General features: G+C 41.1%; 1 protein-coding gene across 1 annotated transcript; it reads left to right on the plus strand.

Annotated features, from left to right (window-relative positions):
* Nucleotides 1–874: 874 nt before the first annotated feature.
* LOC119165383 (trypsin) lies at nt 875–10,212 on the plus strand. Its single transcript, XM_075870210.1, has 8 exons — nt 875–922; nt 1,970–1,997; nt 3,195–3,268; nt 4,165–4,277; nt 5,535–5,676; nt 6,752–6,866; nt 8,168–8,316; nt 9,968–10,212. Exons 1-8 carry the CDS (start codon nt 875–877, stop codon nt 10,154–10,156), a joined length of 858 nt encoding a protein of 285 aa, XP_075726325.1. The 3' UTR covers nt 10,157–10,212.
* The last annotated feature ends 366 nt before the right edge of the window (nt 10,213–10,578 follow it).

Here is a 10,578-nt window from a genome sequence, read left to right on the forward strand (position 1 = left end):
AAAGAACCACTCGTACCAATTACAAGTATTTACAGATGCAATCACAGTCTTAGGGTGTTCGCGAAAATGAGAAATCCTGGCAGGCATGTGAGATACGTTGCGAATGAACACTGCTGCAATCCCTGTTTCTATAAGCTATCTAAATATATAAGTTAGACGTCCTTCTTCAATTCTTCAGCACGCATCGACTGAATGACAGCTTGCGCAAGGCACCGTTTATTTTTCTTTCCTCCGTTTAGTGTTCATGTAACGCGTATTTTTATGTTGGTTTCTCGGTCGTCTTGTATGAAGGCGCGTTGCAAACGTTTGTGTGACGTCCACGTCTCAATGTTTACAAAGAATGGCCATAAATTCTTCTCTCTTTTTGTCCTGGAGCCACACATGTCAAATCAGCATTCATACGCTGCCATTATTTATGCCGACAGCTTCACTTACAAGGTGCTTTCGAATGCTCCAGCTGGGACGATAGTTGTTTGCGACAGCCAGCCACACACTTCACCGATTAGTAGCCGAATCGTTGAGGAAGCCTTTGAGCGCAATGGTCTCGAATGAATACCGGTCGCATTTATGACTCGTAACGGCGCAATCGACCCCACGGAACCAAACGTTAGAAAATATTATAAGTGAATTTCAATTAAAGCAAGGAAATAGTATCGATTTCGAGTGTTTCTTGCGACGATAGAATGCTGTTTTGAGGCATCACCAACCGTGACAGAGTTAGTGCAAGAAAAAAAACACGTATACTGGAAACTCGTGCATCGCTTTCAAGTCAATAATAGCAGCTTAAAAAAAATGACACGTTGTTATGGCCGCCTTACAAACCCTTCCTCGGTCTCACTGCCATTCGCGGAACTACTGACGCTGCACGAAAGCTATGTTCCGAGTGGGTTACGCTGCGCTTTTCCTTCCACTGATTGTTCAGGTGAGTGAGACTGCATCTGAAAAATATAACGATGATCATACAATAGTGTTTGCTCACGTGGCGGAGCATGGCTCGGAGAGTGCTTCTGCGGTAATCAATCACCCTGCATCGAACGCGGAGACGCAAAGCTAGTTGGTAGGTATTCTTGTCAAGGAGACAGCCCGAGCTAATATGCGCGCAATAGAGAATTCAAGCCACTACGAACGCCACGATTGCGGTGCCTTCACTTCCTTTTTTGTGCACGTATTTGCATGCCATGTCTCTTTAACGTGAGTGGGACGCGGACAAAGGCAGAATCAATTGATTAGTTTTGTAGTGGAAAATTGCCACCGTTGTGATCGTTGGGAAGAATTTGCTTGGTGGTTCATTTGTTTCCTAGCACCAGCGATGCAGTGTATACGTCCATGATACTTGAAAATTAAACCTTACCTCGACCTCTGAAGTTCGCTAGAAAGGTGCAGGAGCTTCTTCTGCATGCTATGCGGTTTCGAGCAGACATGTAGTGACATCTGTCTTTTACAAGCTATTACATGCCCATTCATTCACTGTGCACTGACGTGCCATAGACATGAATATATCTGAAGGAGCTTGTACGATGGTTGCACGAAACTGGATGTGTGATGTTGCCACTTCATGTATATTTCTTGTGACCGTTTTTGTGTGGTGTAGCGTATTTAAATTTGAGGGCATGGGCTCATTTTGTTACTTTAGCGGGTGAACTGCGACAGCGGCGAGAAGCAACAGATAATCAAAGTTATTCTGGATTGTTTCTTCAAAATACTCTTAAAAGAAGTCATATGCAAAATAAATGATGACTTCAAATGCCTTGTAGATCAAATTACTGAATTGGAACTAAGCTACTTAATCAGAAACTGGTGCATCCACAAAAGATAATGGTTATTTAGCGATGCTGAATAAAAGTCATTGCCAAACTTAATCATTTTGGTTTCGGAAGAATTGTATTCGATAAAGCATTAGCTTTCTCAGTTGAAGATGCTTCAGATATTGAACATCTGTTCATCTGTTCCGTTTTTTTTTTCTTTTTAGACATACTCCGAGCACATCAACGGCCCAAGTGAGCCCACATCAATTTTCACGCAGGAAGAGCTTCCAGAAAATTTGAGATAGTGTTTAGCTTCAGAGTCTAGACTTAAAAAAACTATTATTTTAGTATATATATATATATATATATATATATATATATATATATATATATATATATATATATATATTTGTATCACAAAGAATGCGACTAAAGTTCATAAAATTAGCATATATGTAGTAAATTCAAGACGAATAGTGTTTATTATAGGTTATGTTACTACTCTGTGGGTAGAGCTTGCACCATCTAAATAATTATTCGACTGATGCTTTCAAACATATTTTTGAAAAAGAAGTGAAGTTTTTTTCAAGGTGTTTCCGAAACCTCACACAAAATTCAACAATTTTTTTAGAAAAAACGTCAGGTAGGCTAGTATGAATATAGAATGGTACTTGTCATAGTTTTCACATTTTCTGAGAAGCGGAAACCAAATAAGTACACAGAAATGGTTTCTTTTTTTTCTGTATTTCTATAAACATTCAGACTACAGTATAATGGTGGATCCTCACAACCATTCGCTTAATTAGGGTAACAATTTTATTGGAGATACCACCGAACTATAAGACAACACTTTTAATGTGTTGTGAAATTCGTTGTTTTTGAGAAGACAAAAAGAGAGTTTGCGTCAAGGTACCCGCACTGCATTCATTAGCAGCAAGCATACCAGTTTGAGCTCCTGGTTGAAGCAGTCAGCTGGGCAAAATTTAGGCAACAAATGAGTTATCTTGTACAAAATCAGCTCGCAGCCCAAAAATGACACACAACTACCATAGAAGGGCGTGGTACGAGCGCTGTCTAACAAGTAAAGTTTAATGATTTATCATCAACTTCGGTGTTCTTCATGTAGCCTAATTACCAATGATTTATTCGCTAAGTGTCGCTTTAAACATAAACGCTAATATTTTTAAAAATAGATTACCTTCAATATGCTTGAAATAGCTTTGTTAGTTTTCAAATTATTTCTTTGAGACGAGTACAATAAAACGTCTATATTAATGGAATTTTCTGACCACACCACCACATTTTTTGTCTATCGTGACTCAATCCAAGTGACAAATTTAATTGATTATTTGAAAGCTGCAACAACTTACAGTATTTTCAATAACTTGTAGAAAGTAAGATAGAGATTGAATAGTCAACATAATCATTTGAATTTCATGAATGTTACAGATTGTGGCAAGGCGATGCCATTTTCAAGAATTGTCAATGGAAGAAAAGTATTAAGGGATAAGATGCCGTGGATCGTAAGGCTTTTGTGCTCTCACGCGTTATTGAGTAAAAAATTCACTTACCTGCCTGATTTTTACTAAGAAATTCGTTAACTGACAGGTAGCCGCCTTTGATAAACTCCATTGTGATTTTGTGCTTTTTCTTTTATTTACTGTAAAAAACAACTTGAAAACTTTAAGTCTCAACTAAATGGCAAGGTTTCATTGGTTTTCCGAGTTTTTAGCTGCAGAAACGATGTTGTTATGGGTCAATAATTCAGTAAAACGATGCAATAAATCTTTTCTCGTCAAAACTCTGTTTCTATTGCCTGTTGATATTGTAGTATAGTTTCTGTAAGACTGTCAGCGTGAGGATTTTCAAGTTGAAATGCGCGACGCATTTCAACTTGATTTACGTCGTCATTAAGGAAGCGTCTAAGAAACAGCAGTAAGCAATAAATTGACGCCGAGGTAGCCATTATCATGTTTATTTGTGCTCAAAAAGCTACAACATATTCCAATGGTATTTAGCACAATCATCAGTATTTTCTCTGCACTTTAATGAAAACACTGCATTTACATTGTTCAATTATAACAGATTTTTTTTAGTTGCAACTAAATTAAGGTGCCGCTATCCCTCATAGTCATTGGTCGGCCGAAAAAAAAAGATAGCTCGCTCAGACTCACTGAAGATTTTTCTAAATATTCACTAGGACAAAGACTCACTTAATTTTCGCAGGACCCCAACTCACGCTATTCGAAACTCACTGAAAAAGATATTAGTCCTTCAAACTAAACCTCTCGGCCCATCTCATGCTTACAGAATGAGTTTGCGAACCGATGCCCATAATATAGTTTATCTGAAGGAATGCTAACATTTGGTATTCCCTAGTCGCATTGCACAGCGTATGGCTTGTGTTTCTTTTTTGCAGGTGTTTGTGCGCACGTTATTCAGGCTTGATGAAACTTCCACAACCATGTTCTGCAGCGGCAGTATTGTTTCCCACAGCTATATTGTGACAGCTTCCCATTGCCTTACTCTCCTGTTAGTATTATTTCGTTCATCTGTAATGTTTTGCCATTTATATGTGTATGCTGGGAGAAACGCGCTTGGTTGTATTAGGCTGTATACACCGTATAAAATTTGAAAAAAAAAGTCAAGGTAACGCTCGGAGCCGTACGTTAAATATTAATTAGCGTGTTTGTATCGTTTCGTTGTCCTTGACATCCAGGATTTTTCTCACTTGTACGGTGCAATAACCTTTGGCCTGGGAATACAAATCGGGCGGTCAGATCAGCCACGATGGTTTTAGGCCTTTCCGAATGGTATGCTCACTCGTCATTAAATGATCTCTAATCGACTTCTAGTACAAATGATCGATATTGTTTTCTTCCTTATCTTTATTACCATTCCTACAGGCGCAACGTTCTCCTTGCCACCTATTTCTTAATAAAACGCGCGTACAATGTCAGAATCAAGGGTTAAGCTTATCAGGATTACGCACTTTGCGGCAACACGTTGTTATCTCCTCTTTAGCAGTACAGAACCCGAAATAAGTTCACCGTGCAAACAATTGTCATACAGCAAAAAAAAAAAAGCATATCAGCCATGTGGCTGTACGGCAAGCAGCGCAGGATTAAGTTTTCAACTAAAAATTCTCGCACAGTTATCACCAGAGAGCTTAGAGTGTTATGACGTCACTTGAAGAAGCTTCTGACGTCACAAAATCTACCGAAAGAACGAGTGACGCCAGACGAGACTAGTGCATTCGTTTTTTGTACTTACAGATGCTGTTTAGAGGCCCTTTATATGTAGCCCAGCAAAGCACGCGGCCCATGAGCTGCTGACGCCGTCAGGTGGTAACTAGCGTCTAAAATTTCTGTGCTGCCTCTAATACTGTGTACGAAAATAATCAACATAATTAAATATGAGGAAAACTTGGAAGTTACGGCGATGTGTAAAATGAGCCAGAATCACTTGTCGATCAGCCCGTCACCAATTTATGTGGCTGCCTTTTCACAGGCGTAGCCCGGGTTTTTTTAGGGGAGTGGAAGTGGGGGGAGGGGGGGGGGCGCTTGAATTATATTTTATGCATGTGCATACTTGCGTTTGTACGCGGGTACTTTACCCAGCCTCTGGTTCATTTTTTTACCAGTAATTTCCTGTGTAGCGTCTTCAAGCTTTATATTTAGAACAAAAATTGTTTTCTGATAATGTATGACATGATAACAGCAACGATTGGTGAAATGTAGAACAGCAGCGAAAAATGGCAGGTGTCTATTTTATTTTTGTTTCATCAAGGCATGGAGGGCTCCCTACAAGTGTAGTAGTATACTACAACAGCTCAAAAACGGGAGATGGACCTAAAGTAAATGTGATGCGGTATGCCCGCCATCCGGATTTCATACTGGCCGTCTACGCCAACGACATCGCAATTTTACAGGTATGTGGAACAAGAGAAAAAAAAACATGGATGATTCCTCTGCCTTAGTTATCTGTATAACACGAAAGTGAAACTTGCCTCCACAGAAAAAGCTGATCATCTCTTGTGTATTGTCTGAAAGCAAGAAAGAGGGAATAAACTCTATAGCAACTAATGGTTTTAGCCCGCGCAGAACAGCAAGCAGCTCCAAACATGCAACGCTCCGCACAATAAGACAGGAGGCACCGAAAAAACATACACAGAATGAGCGTGAACTAACAACTGTCACAGCTTGGCAATTGAAGTACTCTGATGAGGTACTCGGAACGCACGAAACAAACGTACAAGGATGCACAGGATGGACGCGTATAATAACTGTTACAGCGGTAACTTCTTCGTGTGAGCGGAGCACTATTTCGAAAAGTGAACTCCACAGTTAGAGAAGCAACCTTCGTGCTCTCTGTCTCTTACGGTGAAGGCACAAGACTTACCAACTGTTGCTATCGCGAAATCATACGCGCGCCTCGCATGGAGCGACGATCTGTAAAGCGCGCTCTTGAAGCCTTGCGTGCCATTTCGCTAATGGTTCTTTATACGTGGTTCTTTATGCAGTCGCCTGAAATAACGCGAAGAAAGCCGTTTTGTTCACTTTTTTGTCAACCGATCCTATTGACGCTCCCCCTTCAAGTGTTCTACTGGTCAGGTTGTCTGGCACTGCTTGCGAGAATGACACCTCTTCGGACAGATAGATGATGTCACATGTACACGTCATCATATGAGTTATATGTTTTGCAGTAACGTGACCATGTGACGGTAGACAATTGCTCAACGTGTTCTGGCAGTGTTGAATACAAATCATCAGTTGTTAGCGTTTTGATTGACGATGAGACACCTTCCATATTACAAATTTTTTTTGCTTTTACGATCCGACTTCTTACATTGTTACCATACAAGGGCTTTTAAGAGACATAGGATGGTTCTTATTTCGGATATAAGCTGCAATCGACTTTGTTTGTGCATTTAATTGGTGCACGTAGAATGAGTAATTAGAAACAATACCACTGCACACTTCATGACAACTTTCTTCCTTTGGCAGCTGGAGAAACCATTAAAGTTTGACAAGTTCGTCTCACCTGTTTGCCTTCCTAGAAAGCCACTGAATATCGCTCGAAAACGTCTACTTATTGCAGGCTGGGGACAAACTGACGAAGGCAAGTATATCTCTTGGCATAGCCTTACGTGGCGTCATTATTTATTGATAAATGTATCACGTGATTGTTATTCGTGCTTAACCAGCGAGTCTTCTGTGACCCGTGACGCGAATTGTCCGTGTGGCTTGCGCATACCAAAGTAAGCAAATTAAACAGTTCCATATGCCACCGTTTATGACAACTGAAGTGGAGAGTGTCATTCTTCTTCTTCTGAGTAGATTGCATTGGTCACACCCGCTCCTTTACTATGAAGCTCACTACAGCTCACATGCGATGGTTCCGCTATAGATCTATACGTATGACGAAGTGACACTGTCATGCGATTGTTTCAGCATGTGATTCGAGAGATTCTGTGTGAAATGTTTCCGTCTAGAGAATGATAATTTCTCAAACACGTTGTAAATCTCCAAAGACTAATGTACTTTTATCAAAGGTGCAACTCACTTTTGCTGCAGTGATTCGCAACACTGTTCGCACCAAGACTTCCCCGCGTATTACTATGGTTTATTATCTTACTCCTATGGTGCGCGAAATAAATCTGAATAAGGATCTGTTGTAGCTTGCTGGCGTCACCCAACGTGGACGGGCCATAGTTACTACTTCATTGTGAGACGTAGGTGGATATCCAAGGGAGATGGTGAGACGCCGAATGACTGGAAGACGTGTTTTTTTTTCTGTGGTTAAGTTTCGACTAGTGATGCGGCATTTCAAATAGATTGCAATATTAGCGTGTGTAGCTAGAAGTGAAAATTTACACACCTTTGCATGAAGTGGTAGCAGTCGAAAGGTAATTTTCTATTACTGTTGATATTTGTCATCATTTAAAAATAGAAGTACCATCATGTCAATGGGCTCACATGCGTTAACACATGCTCAGATTGTTGACTTGGAGATTTAGACACGTACGAGCATCCCTAAGAAGACGTGGGCAGTGACTTCCGGTGTCGGAACGACCGGCCAGGTTACTCTACCAGACTGTACGAGGAAAGCTAGCTCTTACGCCCTTCTTTGCTTGCGTTGAATATGTTTTCTTGTTCTGCTTGCCAACCCTCCCCAAAAAAGGGCAGCACACAGAGTTGCAAAAATTTCTTCGATGGTCCTTCCCCGCATTGCTCTTTGAACATTCGCTTACAGGAAACACGATGCGCTTATTGTAACAATTCTAGACAACCCGAGTTCTCAGACTTCTTTTTCAGCGCTGACAAGGGGCCCACCGAGCAAGATCACATCTTGCAAAGAATTCATGCTGAACATCACCACGACAGTGACACGAGAATCATGATTCATTGCTTGCATCGCAGGTGGACGAGATTCTGAACAATTACGATACATTACGAAGAAAGAATTGCCGTTCAAGAAATGCAAGCCCATGCTTCACGGCGAAGCTCAGATGAAACTTAACGAAAGCATTGTGATATGCACGTCGGCGAGAAACAAAGATGCCTGTATGGTGAGTGTATATGTAAAATACCTCTCACGTACCTGAGGCTAGCGAACTGCCTTGAAGTCCCGTTAAGAGATTTCTTGGAGCAAAACAGCATGAAAGACGAAAGAACAGGCATGCAGACAAAGACAGATACAACACCACAGACCTACAATAAAAGTTTTTTGCCTAACCACGCATTATATACTTGTGCCGTTAAAACGAAAAAAATAGAAGTCGAAGATAAATTAAATATTGGCATCATGAGCAAACAACAGATGCACTGCGCGTGCTGCTATTCTAATACAAAAAACAACAACCTTTTCCAAGAAGGCATCTGCCCTAGTCTCTCGTATATTGCGCTGTTTCCCTTCAATGTACCGTACCAACATGCCCAAGCAACCACTGTAGGTGTTGTGAGAGTAAGTTTACTCAATATAAAATATAGCAGTAGACGGAATGACAAGTTTCCCACTTCTCCAGCTTACAGTTGAAATGTAAGAAAAAAGTACCGGCGTTTCGAAGACGTGGTCACAAGCGAAGTTGTTCGAAACCCTGCCCATCTGGAGCTTTATTTGTGCCAGGCTCAAAATATTGCGAAGCCATGCATCTTTCGAGAATATGTAACTGTATATACATGGAGAGTTGCGTCGCCACAATCATCAAATATTATTGGCCCACGGTAGATGAATGAGAAATAGTGGGCAAAAAGCAAACATCATGACAAACAGGAAGGCCGCATTGAATCGCAATGATTGTCATCCCAAGGTAGACCTCCCAATGCATCATGACTCGTGGGCAACAATTCAAACGATTACAATTATCACGTGACACCAAGTCACATGATCGAAATTGCGTAACTTCACCTAACAACTTGTAAAGGGACTAAAATCAATAAACATCACTTGAAAACAGTTGATGGGACAAAGAATCACGTTATGTAACAGTAGTGAAGCGATTAAAAATTACGTAACATCGCATATAAACTAAACACGCGATTACAACAAGCCACGTGGTGCCTAGTGTGGTGATAAAAATCTTGGTCTCATACACTCCCCCGACTGGCACCACGAAAGATCACGTAAAACTAATCGCCTGGCTAATCATCACGCAACACCCACTCGCATGACTAAAAATCGTGCAACTTCACGCCTCTAACAAATAATTTCTCTAACATTGGGTGCCATGACTGCAGTCACACTACATCTAGCCAAGTGTATGAAAATCACGCACCATCTTGTAACAATCTTTACGGTGACTAGAATCCCTCAATAGCTAGTCACATGAATAAACAGAAGTAGCAGCTACACACGTACGTGACTAAAATAACGTAACATCACGCAATAGCTAGGGACTTAGCTTAACTAGCAAAACTTACCTAGGTTGAACACTAGTGCAATGTGTCCGGGTACACTTTCGCTTTCTTTTAGCTTGTGTCTTTGTATTAATGTATCGCTATTTGAAGTGTTACGGTCTCTTCTATCTTTCTTGCTGCGGTGTGGCGTCTTTCTATATCACGTTTATCAATATTGGGAATCACAAATAATATTTATGTTAAATAATCAACAGTACCGATGTTGCTAGTCATCATAAATTACACACGACTGCTTCTCTATTCCAAACGAGCTCCCGTCAGCGTCGTGTTAAAACGATGTCACTTTTTATTTTCGCCTTCTAGGGCGATTCCGGTGGTCCTATGACTACGTGGAATGAACGTGGGAGATCGGTCCTAGTCGGCATCGTTTCCTTCGGCTACGGCTGCGCCCGAGACGATGAACCGAGCGGCTACACAAGGGTAGCCACTTTTGTACCTTGGGTTCTAAGAACGATCAATCATTTTCAAGAGGCTTCGAGTGAAAGAAACTGAAACCCCGTGTGGTCAGATATTTTTGTATAGATACCTAATAAACATTTGATTGGTTTTAACAATTTGTAATCGACCATCTTTACCGGGACCACGTGACGAAGCAATGCTCAATCAGAAAATGGTGTAGCTGAAGATGAGTGAATAAACAAAGTTTGTCGAGAGATGGGCTGGTTTTGCTTGATTTGGGAAAAGACAAGTCCGATTGTTTGCAGAGATTCAACCTTACTGCATGTTTGTTTTTGCGAGTATCAGACTAATGTTCCTTGCCTCCAGATGGTGGTCTAGTGACAAAGGCACTCGGCTGCTGACCCGCAGGTCGCGGGATTGAAGCCCGGCTGGGGCGCCTGCATTTTCGACGGAGAATGAAAGGCTGTAGGCCCATGTGCTCAGATTTGGGTGCACGTCAAAGAACCCCAGGTGGT

The sequence above is a fragment of the Rhipicephalus microplus genome, chromosome 8 (genome assembly GCF_043290135.1).
Source record: "Rhipicephalus microplus isolate Deutch F79 chromosome 8, USDA_Rmic, whole genome shotgun sequence".
NCBI lineage: Eukaryota > Metazoa > Arthropoda > Arachnida > Ixodida > Ixodidae > Rhipicephalus > Rhipicephalus microplus.

Excerpts from the sequence above, each read along its gene's own strand:
- LOC119165383 (XM_075870210.1), top strand. The coding sequence starts at position 875 with ATGTTCCGAGTGGGTTACGCTGCGCTTTTCCTTCCACTGATTGTTCAG. Across the intron at positions 3,269-4,164 it reads GGGATAAGATGCCGTGGATC|GTGTTTGTGCGCACGTTATT; the intron begins GTAAGGCTTTTG and ends TCTTTTTTGCAG. Across the intron at positions 4,278-5,534 it reads TCCCATTGCCTTACTCTCCT|GCATGGAGGGCTCCCTACAA; the intron begins GTTAGTATTATT and ends TGTTTCATCAAG.